The 22,315-nt window shown below is 35.6% G+C and overlaps 1 protein-coding gene across 3 annotated transcripts in view; it reads right to left on the reverse strand.

Moving 5' to 3' along the window:
• Positions 1–2,629: 2,629 nt before the first annotated feature.
• LOC121876648 (protein ROP-like) overlaps positions 2,630–22,315 on the reverse strand; it is a 48,900-nt gene continuing 29,214 nt past the window's right edge. For all 3 annotated transcript variants that reach the window (XM_042381953.1, XM_042381955.1, XM_042381952.1), the window contains 9 exons: positions 21,529–21,632; positions 17,381–17,520; positions 14,371–14,551; positions 13,291–13,459; positions 12,838–13,050; positions 11,570–11,790; positions 11,115–11,311; positions 8,369–8,520; positions 2,630–7,674 (listed from right to left, as the gene is read on the reverse strand). In XM_042381953.1, the coding sequence (XP_042237887.1) occupies positions 7,616–7,674; positions 8,369–8,520; positions 11,115–11,311; positions 11,570–11,790; positions 12,838–13,050; positions 13,291–13,459; positions 14,371–14,551; positions 17,381–17,520; positions 21,529–21,632 (1,436 nt within the window). In that variant the 3' untranslated portion in view covers positions 2,630–7,615. The remainder of the gene's footprint in view (positions 7,675–8,368; positions 8,521–11,114; positions 11,312–11,569; positions 11,791–12,837; positions 13,051–13,290; positions 13,460–14,370; positions 14,552–17,380; positions 17,521–21,528; positions 21,633–22,315) is intronic.

The raw sequence follows: 22,315 nt of genomic DNA on the forward strand, positions 1-22,315 counted from the left end.
CTCTAATCACCATTGGATGGGTGAGTTTTCCAACAACCAGTACTGTAACTTGAGCCCAATGAAGGACGGGACCTCTTTATAAATTAGAAAGGCAAATATTTTCAGTATGCTGCCCAGGCATTTGTACAGAACATTGATACAATATAGATACTGTACTGTATGTACACCCAGTAAAAAAAGTATCTTTTAGGAAGGGTCTAATGAATTTGGAACTGAACAATCCTGTTGTCTCGCTAGGATTGGTAAATGTGATTGCGAGACATTTCTTACCTATTATGGTTGGCCTAATTTAGTTATTTCATTCAATATATAAAATTAAATCATTGCATTATGATTGGTGAATAACAGTAACCCTCGTGAGCCTTTATCAAAAAACCTTCATTCGTGGTGTCATTTTGTTTCGCACAAGAATTGTAAAGATACTTTTTTACAAGAGTGTACATCACATATCAAAATGGAGCAAATTCCCATTCTAAGGAAACAGTTTGGGGTCAAACTCATTCCATTAAACTTTTTTTTTCTTCTGTAAAATGGGAAATGGCTGAGATCCAATTACAGTACAGGTATGTTACAATTTCTTTCACTCTGCCTCGAATAACAAATTATATATATACAATACCCATAGTACAGGACTGTATTGAGATTTTCAACTAATCAAAATCTTCAAAACATACTTTCTCTTTCAATTAGAAATTAATGTATGTAACTACTTATATACTGTGCAGCACATTCAGAATGAAAAACACCAAAAATCCATCTAAAAAAATTAGAGAAGTAATTTGGGTTTCAAAACAAATAAAATATTCTGGGTCATTAGGGCAAGTAACTACTGTACAGTAAAAAAAAAAAAAAAAACGGATCATAAATCAGCATGTTGAGGATTTCATGAAGTTATATTTTGAACCAAATCAAATTTTTTACCAAAATGACAAGGGGCACCCATTGGTCATTTTCTGGGGCAAAAACAAACACTTTCTTTTTGGATGAGAAATTAATGTTTAACTACTTTAGTACATGGTACAGTACATACATAACAGGAAAACACCAAATATCAGCCTAAAAAATTACAGGAGGCTAGTACAGTACAGACAGTACCCCTGTATTAGGGCAGCAAAATTTATTAAATTTTTCCAAGACTCATAAGACAAGTATTTACCAAAAATTATTATTTTTTACTCTAAATCTTTAATCAGCATGTAGAGAAGTATCTACATTAACATTCTATCTTTACCATATGGCTTGGGACTGAAGTCATTCTGTAAAAAAAATTCCTTAAGACCAGTATTGGGCAGTGCACCCTGAGAATTATAGTGAAATGCTGAACTACACAAAAATATGAATAACCTTGAAATTAAACAATACATATATGATCCTGTAATTACAATAGGTGATTTGTATAGTGTATACAGTACAGTATTGTATATAAAAAATACATAATTACTGTTCACTCTACAGTAATTATTGTCCAAAATTTGTTGGTGTTACAAGAATAATATGATTGTTTAATTACAATGATGGAACTTTATTTATATTGCAGTACATGTATACAATATAACATCCTTATACAAGATTCTGTACTATATATCATTGCATGAACATTTGGTATTAAAGTTGTACAGTATTGTGCTTGAAGGTAAGTTGCGTGTTACAGTACTGTATCATACAAATGGCCGTTTTCTGAGTCCTGCAATTTTGTGACATCATGAGTGCCAAGTGCTGTACCCATCGGCCTAAAACTGTAGTTCACTAACTTCTGTCTTCACACTAATCACTGTCAGTTTTTAGGTACAATATAATAAAATACCCAAGAAAAATCATACTGTCCTGTACTATTTAATTTTTCTTGAGTAACATAAAAAGTGCAACTCTGGCAGCAATTTTGGGTTTAAGTGGCTTTTGTGGGTGATTAGCTTTTTTATAAATTAGGGCTATTTACAGCAAAATGAGCACCTTTAATAAGAGCAGGGATGTTGAGCACCAGTACTTGGCAGCCCTCTTTAATATGGGTAAGAAACTCAATACTACCACGGAAAACCTGATCAAAACAGGCAGGGGAAGCTGAACACCAATGTAGCATCCTGAAAATGTGGGCAGCAAGAGATATGCAGACGAAAGATGAATTACACTGAGAAAGGGCTTTACTAAAGCCCTTGGTCCATCCTTTTATGAATAAACCTTATATCCTGACCTCCAACAAAAGTAATAAAATATTATTTTAAGCTGTTTGAATCATTGGATGATTTTGTACATTTGTTCATGAAACATTATTATTCTAACAGGAAACCACTTACTAGATACAAGGGGCAGTATCAATAATTTTTCCAGCAGTGGTACATAGTGGCTGTGTCAATAGCCGTGTCAATAGGGGCTATTTCAAAGGATTTTTGCAATACACAGTAGATTCATAGCAGCCATAACAACAGCCTAATGTAACCAAACCTACATATCTTATGGATTATAATGATAATTTTTGGCATCAAAGCACCTCTTGCAAGTGAATTGTAGGAATATCAGCCCCCCCAACAGATGCTGATAATCTATCAACCCATGGAAGAGGTTATCTTAGTTCACAAAACAAAAAAATACAGTGGAAGAGGACTTGTCAAGCTTTAGGTTAAGAAAACACTACTGATGACTAATGACATATATATTGGTAAGTTTAGGCATGATAGCCAACAGGACAAGACAACACAGAGTATGGAGCTGGAGAACTGTGGGAATGTCTAGGATGCACCAGCCATATGCCTGCTCAACAAACTGCTGTCCAATGTCCTTGTAATAAAGTATAAATGCCTCATATCCTACCTGAGGCAGCAGTTAAGATAAAATTTTGTGACAGCATTTCTAATCCTTTGAAGTACTTTAGTGTGTTTACATTACTACAAATCATTACATGATTTATCACACTTTTTATAATTTAGAAAACTGTGCTTCCAGTTGTCAGGCATATAGCTCTTAGTAAAACAGCTTAAAACTTAGGAGTCAAACCAGACAGGAAACTTTGGAAATATGAGCTTGGTAACCCTGTCAAAACTGAAGGACAGTTTAGTCTAAATAAGCCTTACACTATATGTATATACTGTACAACCAATCTTTTCAACCAACACTGAAATAAACAACAATTCTATAAACCATTATATACAGCTAATAAAAATAAAAAACCAAAATCAGTCTTTTCCAGGTTTTACCTTGAAGGGAAAATTCGTTGAATATGATTTAAATTATGCCCTTGTAATAGTCTCCCCTTCTCAAGTCTGAGTGGATAAAAACCACAGTTAAAAAATACTGAGTCAGTTTCTTTCAATTACCACTTTAACAAATGTCCATACATATTTCTAGATATTTTAAAGGAAACAAAAAATCTACAGAAATGCATAACACATGGGGTGTGACGTAAATAACATCCCCTTAGACGTTGTTGAGTAATGTGGGCCATCTATGTGGCAGCAACACGGTGCAACACACCAAGGTGGTGGGAATCATGACTACTAAACATTATAACATATGTGTTAAGTACATTCACTGCCAGCCATATATGGGCAGTTATGCCATGACTTAAATACTGAAGCCTTACTAAAGAGTTGATCAATATTAACCAATCTGTAAGTGTCAAATAGAAACTCATGTTTCTGGTAATGAGGCAACCAGTCCAACAATAAGGCAGAGGCCAAATAAAGCCCAAACGTTGGTGGTAGCCCGGGATTGCCTCCATCAATATAATATAGGCATCATATAACTTTTAAGTGCTTGCAACCTGCATCTCCCTTCAGGCAAATCAACATTTACTGCTGGCTAACCATGATCAATGTTCTCAACAGATTCTGGTGTATGCTAACTTGCTTCGTTCATGTTTATAATGGATCAATCTGTGTTGCCTCTCCTAAAAATATTAACTTTTCTAAAGACTGACTTTTGACTAGAAAAACATGGACACAACCACAGCTATTAACAGTTACACCAGATTTCATTGAGATCATATTTTTAATAACATAAAACAATTAAATGTGTCTTTTCAACAAAACCCTCAATAATCACAAAGCATAAAATGCAAGCACTACCTATTACCAGGTTTTCTGTATCTGCAATTTCAGTGTCATCATAAATCAGTGCATCCTACTACAAGATTATAACAAGTCTTTGTCCCAGCATTTATCCTCATTAAAGATATTTTATCAGGCTTCAGAATTCAAGTTTGTGATTAACTGTTTATTAACCAAGTCCCTCCTAACCAGCTGTCTATCGTTAAAGTTTGCAGCAAACTAGCTCAGGATCTTGCCAGATAAGCACTTGGAGAGTAAGTTCCCAAGTCACTACCTGAAAATTTCCCATATCAATAATCAAAACTCACTAGGGTGTATAGCACTGCAAAAACAAACTTATACTCTGTTACAACATTTTACACTAGTCTTTCTCCCAACTTCCTCTTCCCAACCCACATACTCACAAATGGCACAACTTTTGTGTTTTCTAAACCTGTGTCATACTCAGGAGTTCAAAACTGCTACTTGCCATAAAAGCAGCAAAACTACAGTTATTGCTTCCAGCATTAACACTACATAACTGATAAATTATACTTTAAAACCATGTAAATATTCATTGCATAATATAAGCGTTTTGCCAGCAAGATGCCACTATTGTAAAGCTAATGTCTTATATGACCAACTTACAAAACAATTAAGTACAACCAAAAACTTAAATGTAAACACAATAGGTTGACACCGCTGGCTGCCGCTCTTGCTTAGGTGCATCACCTTAAACCTAAGTTTATCAATAATACATTTCAATATACATAAACTAGATCACTGAAATAGAGTTTCCCTACTGATCAGATTCACATGAGATGTTTGGGCATAATCAGGTGAATCTAAGTAACAACTGGAATGTTTTGATATATATTATGTCAACGATCACAACTTATTTTTCAAGATGCCGTAGGAGAAACAACTTCTAAACGAATTTCTGAATTATCCTATATGTAAATACAGAGAGAACTGTTAATACAAACACTGCAGCAATTCTACATTAATCAATAAAACCTTGATCATTATGAGAGTCCAATGTTTACATACTGTACCTGAAAATTCTCTACTAATTGTTTTTTAATCTTCTACCACAAAGATTTAAGTGAAAAAATTGAATCATATATTTAATAAATGCAAAGATTACTTTCTTTGACCTGTACTATTCATTGTTCAAATATATCTTTTACTTTAAGACATGAAAAACAATAACTTCCAATTTAACAACTGTATTCAGTGAAAACCCTTGTATAAAATTATAGTTAACCAGAATTTACATATCCAATGATTCACCCCAACTTCAGTCTATAAAATATCTACCATAACCTGTCTACAGTACAGGTAATGGCTACTACTCTTATTATAATAATCATAAGCTTGGTCTTCAAAGTCAACAAACTAGCCTACTTGACTACACCAACGATATGAAGATCAACGACTAAAAAAATACCAACCGCCACGGGCACAAATTGGAATCAATGAGGGAAAAGTGCGGAGGCTAGAGAAGAAGATACTGTACTTTCAAGAGATAAGTGTTTAAGCTGATGACATCGACATGAAGTTAAATAGAGTCCGTCACGTCAAGTTGGGTCATGATGGTACAAAATCTGGCTTATAACTGTAGGATATGTATTATCATAAAAAATTAATATATATATAAATTTACTGTTAATTACATGTGAATATTTTTCATGTATAAGCATCTAAGAATATATATATATATACATATATATATATATATATATATATATATATATATATATATATATATATATATATATATATATATATATATATATATATATATATATATATATATATATATATATATATATATATATATATATATATATATATATATATATATATTATATATATATGTATTCTTTTCTCTACATCTTTGCAATCTTTTTCTTTGTTTTTATAATATTCAATTATGAGGCGTCATGCACGTACAATACTGATGTTCAAAATTAAGTGTCAATATAAAAAAGAGCACCCAGTCATGTGTTCTGTCAGAAAGTCATATGATGATGGGTGAGCAACACTAGTTTCTGATCATAAAACAAGATAAATGAGCTGAGGACCATGCATGACTTCTGATAAAGAGGGAGTAAGCCCAGGCTAATACGGTTGGTGAGAAAGTTTTAAAGATTGCATATGAAAAGCCTAACGACCCTGTTAGGCAATTAACCATGACCCAGCACACACCAAGATAAACTAGGTCACAGATAGATCCTCTCATTTGTGATGCAATGAGTGATTTTGAGCTCGATTTCTATCTCTGGGCCTTTCCAGGTAACAGGTAAAATTGTAAGCCCTTTGAAAAGTGTTGAGGGCTCAGAATGGCTCATTACATAACATTTTTTTTTTTGCAGCTCCAACCTGCCACCACACATATGAATGATGCCTGCTATTGGTGCATCGCTAAATAATGCTATCAAAATAAGAGGGATGAAATCAAGTTTCACCAAATGGTCATAAACTTCAAATTTTCATGGTAAAATTTGAATAACTCTAAAGTGAAATTTTCTGAAGTTTGGAGGTTAATAAATACAACAAGTCCTTTAGAAAGTTTGTAGGTAGACTACCCCAGCAAACTTTTATACTTTCAAAACATGGAGAAATTATGTCTTGCAAACTGCTGAGTTAGCGATGCACTACAGCCAAAGTATGCCACATAAGCAGATTGAACCTCTGGCGTCACTTCAGTATGGCTCCATTTGTGTGTGATGTGGCCACTTACAAAAGCCCCAAAGAAGTATTACCTAGAGCTCATACTAGCTGACTGTGACACATGAAGGATGCATGGATAAGAGGGATGCAACTAGCACTAATCTCTAGCATCTGAAATATCTAAATGCTTAAAATACAGAAAATTAAACAGTAATACGCAAAGAACATGGGGCACGATATTTTGTTTGTTAATCTGAGGTAAATGGAAATAAATCTAAAGGGGGCAACAGATTACATAAAGATAATAATTACAGTAACAATACATACAGTATAATGTATATAAAAACTACTTATTCCAATGCAAAATTACACAAAATTTTCACCCAATAAAAGTATTTTAATTAAAGTTTTCAATCATTAGAGTCTATTACAAAAAAAAAATATCTACATCTACTCCAGAATCAACCACTTCAGAAACAAATAGTGCCTCAGAATGCTACTTAATTACTAACCTGTTAATTTTGTGGGTGAGGGTATATAAAGATAACAATCCTTCATATTTTGTTTTCTGCCATTTAAAAGAACTCACATAGTCCTCAGTAAAATTTCTTTGCCAAAGTTTCAAGTCAGAAAATTATTTTACTGAAGTCAAATAAAAGTTCCTTAACGTGGAATATTTTTTTTCGTGCCGCATAAGCTTTGCGTCAGACAGGAAGGAGAGCAAGCATGAGATCAATGATGGGAATTGACGGAGAGAGGGGAGAAGGATCTGGAGTGGGGGTGGCGGTGGAGGGTGGGGAGCGGGGTGAACATGGGGATGGTGGAGGGGGAGGGGGTGGAGATTTTCTGGAGGAAAGGGATTCAGAGGAGGAGGATTTGGAGGAGGAAGGAGAGGCTGGGTCATGGGGGGGTCACGTGCTTCAGCTGAGATTACGAAGATCACTTAAGAATTCCTTTGGCGTCAAGATGTGAGTTGACCCTGCAAAATGGAGAAAGTAAATTAAGTGTTACAAAATAAGTTTAATTATACACTATAAATATTGCAAAACCTACTTAATCCATGAAGTCAGGTTCTGAAAGATCTTATAGACTGTAAATTTTATAACTTATAAACTGTGCATATGAATAAATGTGGGCAATGTTCTGGGTCCCAATACATCACCCTAAAATTCAGTTTATTCCCCAAAAATAAATATTTTCACTTGATGCATTAAGTAGACTTGGAAAGTACTGGGTTAAAAATAAATGGGAAAAAACTTAAGCATAATTCTTGTACAACTGCACTTAACAAGAAGACTAAAGCAAAAACAAAAATAAAATAAAAAAGATAGCATAAAAATTATACTGTCACTGTCATGTACTGGGCGGGTCTTATTACCCCATACCCTCACCCTAGTCTGGCCATGAGCGGCTACAATTAACATTGGATACACTTGGGTTATTAAAAGTCCAAGATTTACACAAGTACAATAACCAGAATTCTCTTTTCACCAGACTGGCCCCAATAATCTGGATCAGGGAAAGTCCTGAGACACTCCCAAAAATCCAGATACAAGTACTGTATTTGCAAAATCTGAACCCCACTCCACCACCATTAGTCCAATAGCACAGGGGTTCACTAAATTCAGATTTCCCTACCCTCTCTAGTAGGTGTTAATATAAGGATGTCTTACCAATGATGACCTCCCAGTTCTTGCCAGACTTGGTAACTTCAAATGCAGCACGCATCTCAGAGTAAGTAATACCACCAACAACAAATATTAGGAGTCGTGGCATATTCTTGACAGCAGTTGCACTCTTGTCTTTGTGCCAGTTGTATCTCACACTGTAAAAATAATGATTCATTTTATCTCTCTATTACCCATGAAATGTTTTAATTTCCATTCCCAATTCACACAAAAATGTGACTAAGTAAAAACATTCAACAAGAGAACGCTAATAATGATATCATTGGAGCAAGATTTTACAATATGATTAAAAAAACATCCAATTCAGATGGAGGTAGGAAGGACTGTATAGGCATATTGTTTCCCCTGGTTACTCTGCTGTACAACCCAAAACATATCAAATAGAACTACCCTGTATTTCTATATCATATAAAAAATTTCTTTAATCAAAGTACTGTATTGTACAATTCTTCATATACATTTAAACTATCAGGGAGCTAAAAGAGCAGTACAGGTGTTCCTCTACCTGCGAACGAGTTACGTTCCTGAGGCTTGTTTGTAAGTCCAACTTTACTCTTGTAGATACCAAACATATTGTAAAAATGAAAAGATTATGGATATTTAGTACAGCTATACCCTTTAATACAGCCTTAAAACCTGGCTCACTCTTCTCCTCTTAGGTAATGTTTGTTCTATCTGGAATTTTGTAAGTTGAACGTTCTTAAGTAGAAGAGCACCTGTACTGTTACATAAAACTTTTGATGAAGAAATTTACATGAAGCTTTGGTCATCAATTAGTCAGAGAAAACAAAATGATGTTTGGGTTATCTAACACATAAAGCAATCCTTACTCACTAGCTGTTCTTGTAGGCAATTCAGAAGAGGATTTGCAAATGTTAAGGAATGAGTTTGGAAAAGTGTGTACAGTACATTCTTATGTTCTTATATATTAGCTCAAATGGAGAGAGAATGGAAGAAATAGAATATGACATATACAGTATCTGGGAGTGGATGTATCAGTACAGTAAATGAAATGAAGAGCAATGAACTGAACTAGAGTAATGGAAGGATAAAAAAGAACAGGCGGACTGGGTAAAGACTAGAGGAAAGAAACTGTCAAAGGGGTCAAAGATGGGAATGCACAGGGGAATTGTTAGGGTGATATTTTAAATGGGTGTGATGCACATGTTATCATTCCAAGAAGAAACATTAAATCAGAAGAGAAAACTATTGTATAATCCGAGTTATCCAGCACCTATGGGGATTGATAGGTGCCGGATAAAGAGTTTTCCAGTTAGTTGAAACTCACTCTTATGATTCCCCAATAAGTCCCACAACACAGTGCTATGGACCAACCTTGCAAATTAGGTATCTCAGAAAAACAGACTTCTTTTATTCCGCTCTATATAAATGATGTGGCTTAGAAATAAAGATAATATAATATAAAAATATAAAATAATAAAAATGAAGAGCATGGGTCGTGTGGGAAGTGAATGTGAGTGTAGGTGGTGGGCTATAAATACGTCTCCGAGCTGCCAGCTTAGCCGCTCCATGAAACTATAAATGTTATCAAAAAATCATTACAAAACTTTAAAATAGCTTAGAAATCAATACTATATAAAACTATAAAATAAGAAAATGAAGAGCATGGGCGTGTATGTATGAGAAGTGAATGTGTGTGGAGGCAGTTATAGCCAAGGCTATAACTACATCGCTGACGCACCAGCCCAGCCTCGTATATTGTTGCTTGTAACGAAACTATAATATTTTTTTTATAAAATCATTACTATACTCTAATGTGGCTTAGAAATATGGAAAATATGTGTTATGAGGCGGTGGGTGACTGGACTAAAACTGTGTGGCTGTGTTCCCTCCCGATGTGACGTAACGGCATACACACAACTAGTGCAGTGGCAACCACACGTCTGTGAGTCAGCTTGTTGACCGCCTGAACTGTGTCATGTTACTCAGAGGATGATGGTTTGAGTGTGGAAGTTTTTTTTTTTACATAAGTATTTTATAATATGCTATATAGTACAGTACAGTACTGTACGTATATTGATGTTATTGTTTATAATCGCAATATATATGGCAACTCGCCCCTGTTGCATGTGGTATTCAAACTTACAATTCCAGCTGATTTTGAAGGAATTTTATTATTTTTATTATTTCATTTTGGTGACGGTAAGCTCAATCTACCAGTTGCTCGGATACCATATAACTGGGATTCTACTGTAACGTGTTTGAGCAATATAAGAAATAAAGTGCAATATATAGATAGCAGAGAAAAAAAAATACTGCACAGAAATAAAGATATGGGTGTGAAAGAAATGCTGGACAGAGAGCACATCAAGGTCTGCTCAGGTGGAATGGACATACTGTACTGTACTGATAGAATGGGATATGAAAGATTGGTAAACAAAGTGTATAATTTAGAATTGGATGGAACAAGGCAGAGGGGAAGAACCATGAAGGTGATGGAAATGTGGGGTGAAGAATGTATTAGAAGGGAGAGGATGAACATCCAGAATGTAGCAGTTTATGTGATTAAGCAAATGGCAAGGTGTCAAGTGATTTTGGGGAAAGGTACCCGGTATGCTACTAATAGGTGTGGTTGGCCTTGTGTGAAGCAGTAGATATAAACCAGATTTGTGGTCTTGTATAAGGAAAGTACTCTTCTTCCTGATGTGACCATATCCATTAATTTACTTAAAACTTAAAAGAGATACAAATAATTCTGAACATCAGCTACCTGGAAGGTGCAGCAGTTCTGGGTATGGCAGAAGATCGCCCAGCAAGGAAGGGGAAGTGCCGTTCTTCAAGCTTATTTTCAATAATGTCTTCCATTATATCTTTGATCACAGGTGTCCATCGTGACATCTGGTAAGTCTGTTCTGTGATGCGCTCCTTACGGGCCACCTGATAAGGCCTGCGGCCACGATTTCCACCCTGCAACATCAAAAGTTTTATTTACATGCTTAATTTATAGTCTATGGGTCATCAAAGAGTGATAAGTGTGATATCTCTATGATAACATCTGTTATTACCTGCTATAGTCTGGGGGCTTGCTATATGCAAGCACTAGTTCATACTATTCAAATTCACACTGCTCCATTAATAATTGTATAATCTATTCTTTATACAGTATGTAAAAATAATCTTTGTGACGTATGCGCATACCAAAGAAATACCGGGTAATAAACTTACATCAACAATAACACTAATTCCCAAATGTGCCATATTGTTGATTGTGTCTTTCTCTGCAACAGGAATCTGAGCATGCTGAAGTAACTTTTCTAGATTTTCATTTGAGACACCATTCTTGGCCAAGATGTAGAGTAAAATGACACGTAGTTTGTCTTGGTTCTCTACTGCCTGGTCCAACAATATAGGGACAATGTTCTTCATGTGGTCTTTGATCTTTTCACCTGCAGAAACAAATCAAATACTGTATCGGTTCTCATTCTAGTACAAGTATGGCAATCAGATATAGGCATAAAATAAGAATACATCAAATAATAAAATCATGTAAAAAAATTATTTTGCAAAGGAAAATTGGCATTGAATAACTAAACAGGATATGAATTAAGAAAATTCTGGATAACTATTGAACTGGGAAGAAAATGACAGTAAGGACACATGGTCAAGAGGGTTATTTCCTGGGAAGGATTAGCGCTGTAAATTCTTTATTTTGAGGCATTGTACTTACAGATATTTCTATTAACACCTACAGTACTATTTATTTAACAATATGTATCAGTGCCTACTGTCCAATAATTACCCTATGGAACTGAACTTTGTTCTCTATTAAAGGTTCACTGTACATTAATTCAATATCTCCAGATACACTTGACCACATACATAATGTCATTCTAATGCTTGGCTAGTCTTATTCACATGGCCAATAATTTGTGATGCTTGCTTGTAGTACCTGTAAAAACTTTTTGTTCAGTAGGCTCCCCATAAGCTTGTTTTTCAGTGCATCTGATTTTGAACAAAGTCATGATGCGTTTGTTTAAAGCATTAAAAAATTATTTAAACACTTCATCTATGGAACAGAAATCTATCTGCATCTTTTTCCTTGATGGATTGTGGCAGGTTGTCATGTATGATGTTAAGACTGGTAATGCCAATGGGGCATGGAGGGTGTCTGGCTTTGATATTCTGCTTCCAGACAATGAAGCAATTGACAAGATAGTTCAAAGGATTATATCATGGCAATAAGTAGATCCTTATGTCGGGAGAATCTAGAGGCGTCCACCACTCCACCAGCATCCCAACTTGTATGACACTATGCTGGGGCGAATGCACAACCACTTATTCGTTCTTGCAAAGCAGTCATGTTTACTTAATTGTGTTATGTCCAATTCACATCTGCATTGTAAAAAACGTGTTCCTAAATACTGTACAGAACATTCAGTGCATTATAACCATATCCTTTATGAAAACATGCATTATAGGAGAACAGACTGTACCTTCAGCATCAGTGCCCATGGCCAAATCCTGCTCAACTTTGCACAACTTGTCTGTGTATCCCTGGTATTTCTTCATGCAACTTTCAGCAAGATGTATATGTGTTGCATATTTGGAAAGTTCCTTCTGATGCTGTGGCATCTTCTTAATCATCTGTGATAGGTCTTTCATTGAAGCTTTGTCTGAACCCATGTTGCGCTTTGTGGCCATAAATTCTGGAATAAATAAAGAGATTTAATTTTATATTGAATACAAAAATAATAATACCCTGCACAACAATAAAAATAAGAAAAAGTTTGATGCTAAAAAATACTTTACAATAGAGCCAGTAAGGAGCAACTCTCTCTCTCTCTCTCTCTCTACCCAATAAACATAATGTACCATATTTGAGTATACTATACTCCTGTACCTGTACAGCAGTATGGTATATGTCAATAAATGCATGCAATACCTACCTTTTGTCTTCTTTGTAATATTCTGTGACACAACAGCAATATGTTGGTGGCGTAACTCCATCCACAAATCATCATTTTCGTCCAAGAGGACCTCCTTCTCACTCTCACCCTGAGTTGCCTCATACTTGTACACATCATTTTCAATGTCCAGAAGGTCATAAGCCATTGCCTAAAAAATCAATTATACAGTATTAGTAAAATGTTGTGGGTGTCACATGGATTGCATATTAAAAAATCACTGACAAAAATATATAGAAAACTTAAATATGTAGATCCAAAAATTTCGTTTTTGGCAGAACCTAAAGCCAGGCAGCCTCTCATAATACAGGGTGGCATTTGGAGTGTTTAGTGTCTTTGAACAGCCCCCAGTTAATTACTCCAAGAATTATATTTTAAGCCCTTTATAGACAGAAGGCCTTATGAGTACCTGTCTGTCCAATCAAAACACATCACAGCTCTTCACTGTCTTTAGCAATTTGCCATCTTTTTTATTCACTGTCCAGTTGACTAGGCCAAGATACTCAGGAGGAAGGATGGTATCCAAGCCACATAGCCACAAGATGTGCTAAAAAATATTGATGTTTCAAGATCAATTCCATTTTTGTGACATGTCTTCTGACAGATGGCTGCATCTAATCCAAAGCCAGCTACTACTCCAGAAGGAAAAGTGGTGCTATAAAAAGGAAGCAGACTGGATGAATTATATAGAAGAGGAATGAATGAAGTAAGGTGCTGTGAGATGATACAGTATTGGACAAATTAAATGTATGCCAGAGAAATGATGGTAAAGACGTGAACAAAGGCATTATTGAAGATGCAAAGGGTAGAGGGAAACAGCCCGCATCATGGGAAGAAAAAGTTACACAATAGATTAAATAACAAATGGTGAAGAGGAAAAGGGAAATAGGGAGGGCAATGGAGATATGCTGTAATGGGTTGACCTGCAAGAACCTTGAATTACAGGATGCAACCTTCAATTACAGTATGTGTATGAAATAATATGTACAAATAGAAAAAGTAACATATACAAAACAGAGACTGGTGTATAAAAACATTAAAAACTGTTGCATAATTGCTGACCTGTAAAGTGAGCTCATGTAGCAATGGAGAGATACAGTCAAATCCACGATCCAGGATAAGAAGCTGGGAACGTGCCTTTTCAGGCCCTTCTCCCATTGAGGGCTCATCTGCCTTGTAGCCATCTAACTTCTGTTGCACCAGCTGAGCAAGTTCTACATTTCGCTCAAAGTCCCCACGGTACCTAATATAAAACAAATACCAGTCATCAATTTATGTAATAAAAAATATGCCAGGTATAAAAGTTTTAAACATTTCATATGAATAAACATGGTGACAGCAGGAGCTTTGTTTTTGTTTTGTTTTTACAAGTACATATGACAAAAATAATAAATGGGGATTAAATCCTGAAATTCCATTGTATGACTGACTGGCGAATAAACAGCTCATGATTACTATAGCTCTCTAGATCCCTGTAATGAGTTATCTTGTTATGCTTTTGAAAAAGTATCACAGATGCTCACTGAACAGCCACTTTTCCAACCATACCTGGATCTCTCAGGTCCAAAAATTTCCCCGACCAATCCCTTGATATATTCACCCTCACAGAGCTAATGGGTGTTAGGCTAGCTACAAAAGCAATTCAAGCTGCTTGCACTACATGCCCTGGGAGAAGTGTAGGAAGCCGAGCTATTTGTACATTTCTCAATCATAAGAAGGGATTTCAGAATTCAATCCCACATTTATGATTATGATGGTTCATTAACAGCTCATGATAAGCAAAAGTCTAATAGAAATGGAAGGTGAAGGAACAGGGATATTTGATATGCATCCCAATCTCTCGCTCTTTCTCTACCAATAGTGGTGTCCCACAAGGTTCTGTTTTTTCACCTACTCTCTTCCTTTTTTTAATTAATGATTTACTTCACACTACAACTAATTCTATACATTCTTACGCTGATGATTCTACTCTACACTCTTCTTCACATTTTCCCCTTCCCCCTAATTCTCAAACTAGATCTGTTTCTAGAGCTGATATCATTACATACAGGTAGTTCTGCTATAACGCGATAATTGTGTTCTTGTAAAATATCGTGTTATAGAAAATCGCGTAATAGAAATAACAGGGCTTATGGAGAAAATAGGGTTAGGTGCAGATTACTCGAAATCGAAAAAATTTAGTAGTTAGCCTAACACAAAGGATAGCACGGTCTAAATAAATGTTACATTCATATCTAATAATGAAATCATACAGTAAATGTAACACTTTACTTGATGGGGGAGAAGGGTGATTTTGAGGTTGATAAAATCGAGTTTCTCTTCTAGTGTTATATCCTTTCTTTTACGATCATCACCAGGAATTTTATCACCGGAACGCTTCTTGTTGATATTCTTCTTTACTATATTCACAAAATTGGAGAAATAGTAAGCAAAAATCGCGTTATAGCAAACAAGCGTTCGCGTTATACAAATATCGTTCCTAATTCATAAATCGCGTAAGAGCAAATTCGCGTTATCAAAACACGCGTTATAGCAGAAATCACTGTATATCAATGCGGATCTGTGCAGCATCTCCAAATGGGGAGGCAGAAACTTAGTTAAATTCAATGGTAATAAAACTCAGTATAGTGGGGCCCCCCAAATTTAGGGGGGGTTAGGTTCTCAAAATGGCCGCGCATAACATTTGCGAACGGAGGGGAGGGGAGGGAAGGGGGGGTTGTTACATTTTACTTGTGTACAAAGAAATGTATACCGTATTCCCTTTATGTATTTGCCCGTAAGACAATTATTTTTTACTTGCAATGTATATACTGTAATGTATGTATGTATGTATGTATGTATATGTATATGTATGTGTGTGTGTGTGTAGAGTGTAGACAGACAGACACACACACACAAAACACATACAAATAAATATTAATTGGAAAATCCTCTCACAAATAATCAGAAACAAATTTATTAAATAAATGTGAGTCTATCCTCAAGTCCGTGCTTTATTACTTTATAAATAAAGCACATATATTTACAATACAGGTAAAGGAAATTACTGTCTCTAGAAAAAATAGCCCGTCCCAGCCGCGAAAATGCTGGCAACTTTAAAACAACCCAGAGTCATTTTTGGGTACAACCAGGGTGTCATCCGCGAATAATAGAGGACCGTGAAATAAAAATCCGCGAACTTGGGGGGGCCCCTGTATTTACCAATTACACTTTCCAAATTAGATGATCTCCCACCAATCATATTTCAAGATGCAATCATTCTGCCAAATTCTAAAATAGAAATGCTAGGCCTCACCATTTCCTGTAATATGTCATGGAAGCCACACAGCCTCAACCTTGCTAAAGCTGCCTCCAGAAAGCTGGGAATGCTGTACAGATGCCGTAGCTACTTCCACTCCTGAGCAGTTGCTTTAAGTATATAAGGGATTCATTCGCCCTAACTTGGAATACTGCTCTCATATCTAGGGTGGCTCTTCTTCTGTCCAACTGTTAGATAGGGTGGAATCAAAGGCATTTCGTCTTATTGACTCTCCTCCTTTAGTTGATAATCTTTCTTCTCTTTCTCTTCACCGCAATGTTGCTTCACTCTCTTTTATAGGTACTGTAACAGGCAATGTTAGGTGGATTTGGCATCCTGTGTACTGCCGGCAGGCCGTGGGCTCATAACACTCGTCTTGCCCGCGGTGCCCAACATTTCTCTGTGGATGTCGGTCACACTAGAATAGCCCCTTATAGTTCATCCTTCTTTCCTCACACAGCCAAACTATGGAATGCTCTGCCTTCGTCTGTGTTTCCATACTCATACAATGTCTCACTTCAAAAAGCTGGTTTTCCGGCATCTTGGTGGTGTAGATTAATATAATCTTTTTCTTTTATATTTTTAATTTCTTTTTACTCTTATTTTTTTGCCCACCTAGGCCTCGTTGTGGGTAGATGACCTGTGCTCGGGTGGGCTATTAAAAAAAAACTCATGTGGAAAGTTATTGATATTTGACAACTACAGTGATCTATAATTTTACTTGATATCTAATGATTCACAATTGTTCTAATACTGCAACGGTGAAAATATTACCTGACACCAGGATACTCGCCAAGCGTGGCACACACCGTTGCTATCTGTTCAGCCATACGTTCTAGAGTGCTCTGCCGATTTTGAGCTTGTGAAGGACTGTAGTATGAAGGAAAAGCCTTGGGAAAGTCCAAAGAAAACACCTGTTGATGAAAATAACAAGAAATTAATGTTATAATCCAAGGAGGCCAAAATGAAGATCCAGTGCAGCACAGTACGGTATATACTGTATTCAATATATATATATATATATATATATGTATGTATGTATGTATGTATGTATGTATGTATGTACAGTATGTATGTATATAATATATATATATATATATATATATATATATATATATATATATATATATATATATATATATATATATATATATATATATATATATATATATATATATATATATATATATATAATATATTGTATATAGTATATTTATTTATTTATTTTTTATTTATTTATTTTTTTTTGAGCTTTCCGGGAAATTCCAGGAAAACTATCTCCATTCTGGACATAGTAAAAAGTTTCCGAGGATGAAATCAAGTGCATTTTCTGGAAAAATTCCAAGAAAATCTCTCCGTTCTGAGCATGGGAACAAATTTTCCAGGAGTTCCAAGAGACTGCATCATGTTCCGAAGCATCCCCATTTGCCGGGCACGTGGGTGGCCTAGTTGCTTGGGTAACTTAGGCTGCAGGATTGAGCGCTTAGTTCACATTCGGCAACCATTGTACAAGGGTGTTCCCTAGCTTGCTGATGCTTGTGCGTACAATTTGTGTTGTGTAGTAATGTGCTGTACATCATTGTACCAGAACACAAACAGCCAAGAATACAATGTTAAAGCAGTGTTAAGACATAAAAAGCGATTACTGTACAGTTACATATAATATTACAATACCTTCTCCTGAATCTCCTTAACAGACTTTAAAATCTGATGAACTATATTAAGTGTTTAAGTGCAGATCTCTGAGATAGTGACTCAAAATTAGTGTATTTGTGTACAGTACTGTATTACAGGTACAGTATATGACAAGTGCTGAAACATCTGCTCCTCACTACCTACATTCACTGTGTCTACACTACCTTCAGCATCAGGTTGAAACAAGGACAATTTATAATTTAAAGGCAAATAAAGAACATATGAAAACTTATACTAAAACATAATCAAGCAAAGGAATTAAAAAACAATGTAATAGGGTCAAATTTTTCAGAGTAAGACAAAGTTCTGTACAAGTGGTTTAAACAGAATTGCAGGGAGGATAAACCTATTTCAGCACTGTTGATTATACGAAAGACCAAGCAATTTCATGAAAAATTAGTACGGTATTGAAAAGCCTTGTGACTTTACTGAGCTGAATTTTCATATCCCTGGAAAATATCGCATATCTACAAAAATTTTGGGGCTTACTGGTGAATGTTTCCATGTCTAAACTACGCATCTGGCATGATTACTACAGAGGCTTAACTGCAGTCCAACAGACACAGAGCAATATTTATTTATGAAAACACTACTGTACACATACAATATTTTGTAAATAAACAAAATACTATACAGCTACTCCCCTACTTACGACCTACTCGACTTATGACCACCCGGACATACAACCGCCTCATTCGTACCAAAATTTTGTCAAATTACGTATTTTTGAGTCCCAACGTCAGTGATTGCGCTGTGTACTGACAAAATTTTCGTTTGAAATTCACTTTAAAATGGCTGGCAAGCATAAAAGTGAGAGTTGTGTGGTGCTGAGAAGAAAAAAGAGACATCCATTTTAGATTTTCTATGTATTATTTAAGCAATTTCGACTTACTACCTGGATTTGGGTCCCTAACCCCGTCGTAAGTCGGGGAGCAGCAGTACTCTCTACTGTACTGTACTCACCAGCAGATAGTACAATCATATTGAGTTTGCAATGCAGGCAAGCCAAATGGTGATATGATGAAACAGGATGGCCTGCTTTGTCCTCTACCATCTACTGTGGCAGCTTGGTGCCAGTTATTTTCTGTAGCTTTTGGCATTGTACACATGCTGTACTGTATAATGTACACACCTCTGCACACTAGCCTACAGTAAGTATACACTGTCCTCTCTGTTATGCACAGTACAGTGCTGTACAGTCACACTTACTGAATGTACAGTATAAGTACGTAACTGTAATAATCTTAACATTGCTTTAGTTGTATTCTTAGCTGATTGTATCATGGTACAGTAATGCACAGTACTGCATATCACAGACTGCATGCAATAACAGCAGAGTAAAGCAGACAAGCATTGATATATTTCCCAGATATATCAACCAATCACAGGCATCCCATGCAGTCACATGACAGTACAGTAGTAGCCAATCACAGCACAAGAGCCTATGATCTAACTTCCCCAAGCAGCTAGCTCACCCATATGCCTGTCACGTAACCATACATCAGTACTTGATGCAATCTCTTGAAAAAAATTTTGGATGCCTGGAACGGAGAAATTTTTCTCAGAATGTTTATTATTCTTTTATCCAGTTAATGAAAAGTTCTGGGGATCAAAGATTCCAGCTAAAGGGGATATTACTTATATTGCTTCTCAAGAACATACATCCATATTATTTGTCAAAAGATTATTACTGGTATGCAAAACAAAAGCAGATTTGTTAGCCATATTATTTATACAGTACTGTACATACTGGTACAGATTCTTGTGAAATATTGATTTAAGGGGATGTGTTTGGTCCCGACCTATTCTATAAAAATAGTATTTTTCTGTATTATTTATTTTTGTTTAAGCTTGCTACAATACTGTATCTCATTTGGTAGTACAGCAATTTATTACTTTTTCTGTCAAGTACAGGTACTATGTATAAAATTTAACTCCCCAGGAATATATCCTCACTCTTAACACAAAGTCCATGGCAAATACCATTCATATGGTACCAATTCATCACATTGCACTAACAATGTGTTTTTTAGTAATACATCTACAATGTAAACAGTGAACTTACTGTAGCTACTGAAAGAACCAAGTGATGCATCCCACTCAATTACCGGTATTCATGTAAGGTCTTCCAGTGGCAATGAGAAAGTTACCTAGTTGTCTGGCATAAAAAAAATTTGCCTTTATCTTTAATCTTTATGTTTAATGGATATCACGACTTTAAAATACAAAGTATATCACAACTGTTCGAATGAATTACCAAAGTCAAAACTCATGTAGAATGGACAATACCTCTTCACCCAGCATTAAGAGATGCCAATTTTTCTTTATTACTTTAGATTGTTACAGGAAATGTGAATCTCAAAATGTTACAGTATTAGGATTTGACGCTATATTTCAACACTACAGTAGTTCACTGGGTGAGAAGCTGCTCACAGCACTTACACTCGTCCATCTATATAGTGATATCTACCACTAGAGCAAGCCAAGCCCCTGATGAGAACTGGGTGCTCCAGTAGAAGAATTACATGTCACTCAATGACCTGTAGGCTACAAAAAGAGAGTGCAAATGGAAAAGGATTGAGAAAGAAGAGGAAGAGGATGAATAGGAAAAGGTAAAGGAGAAGGAAAAGGAACAAGAGTAAGATGAAGAAAAGATGGAGATCAAAGCTGATTGTAAGTTGTTGTTGGTGGTGGTGATGGTGGTGGTTAGTTGGTAGTAGGTGGGTAGTTGCTAGGTGAATGACTTATGATGGTATTTGGTTAGTTAGTGGATGGATGCTAGCTGGTTATTGGGTGGTTGGTAAGTAGTTTTTAGATACATGTACTGTACTTTAATAGATAACTGGTGATGATGTAAGTATTGATAATAATAGTATTGTTAAATGACAGGTATTAAAGAAAGAAGAGGTGGAGAAGGAATTGTATGAGGAAGGAAGATAAGAAGAGAAAAGGGTTGGACAGGCTAATGATGTCAAAATAGTATGTCAGGAGATAAAGGAGGTCACTGAGGAAAGAAAGAGGCAAAGCAGAAGAGCTCATAAAGAATTTTAACAGTCTCAAGGGTTTTATGAATCAATACTTAATGAAATTTTTTACTCATCTACTGATCATGATGGACAATGATAATGATGGATGACAATAGAGCTGATACCTCTTGTATTTAAAAAAAAAAAAAAAAAAAGACAGGCAAAAAATGGATCCTATGTTTAGGTTGATATGATAAATACCTGGCATTCATATGGCAAAAAGGCAATGTTGATTTCCTTAAGTGTCTTGATGTACTTAGCAACATGTTGCTTACACAGCTCATTAAACAACTCATTCGGACACGCTGTAAGATAAAAAAGAGAGTATCACTTAGATATCTTTATTAGTTATTTTTCTAAATAATTATCAACATGAAGTAATCGTCTTGCATACTAATGGTAATGTATAATTCTGGATATGTTGGGGTGGTTCATAAGCACTTCTCAGAGGGCTTCTGCCTTCATGTTTCTGCACATTAATTCTTGCTAACATTTCTCTCACAAATATACTCCCTTCTAATATTTTGTTTCATCAAAGATCTCTCTCTCTCTTCCTACTTCCACCATCACAGTCAACAATCGTTTTTATAAACAGTAATGTTTCAGTATTTCATAAGGATTGGGTCTAACCCTACTGTATTAAACTACAGGTACTGTAGTGAATTCTATGAAATAGCAAGAGTACAATACTGTACTGTACTGTAGTTCCCCTGGCCAACCACTACAAATAGACTACAACTGCATGAATATACCTAATAAGCAATATCAAACATTAATGCAAGTACAGTACAATATTGTAGTAAAGACCACGTGAATTGCAAGGTTAAGTTACTGTAACAGTAAAAGGTCATAGTAACTGATTTTCTAAACAATTACTGTAAATGTAATGTGCATGGGAAAATTAGATGGGGGTCCCACCATGGTCTAGTCTTCACTAAGCATACAAATAAATATTCTAAAATAAAGTTTAATAAATTACTGGTCCTTT

Source organism: Homarus americanus, unplaced genomic scaffold, assembly GCF_018991925.1.
Source record: "Homarus americanus isolate GMGI-L3 unplaced genomic scaffold, GMGI_Hamer_2.0 scaffold28, whole genome shotgun sequence".
Lineage (NCBI taxonomy): Eukaryota > Metazoa > Arthropoda > Malacostraca > Decapoda > Nephropidae > Homarus > Homarus americanus.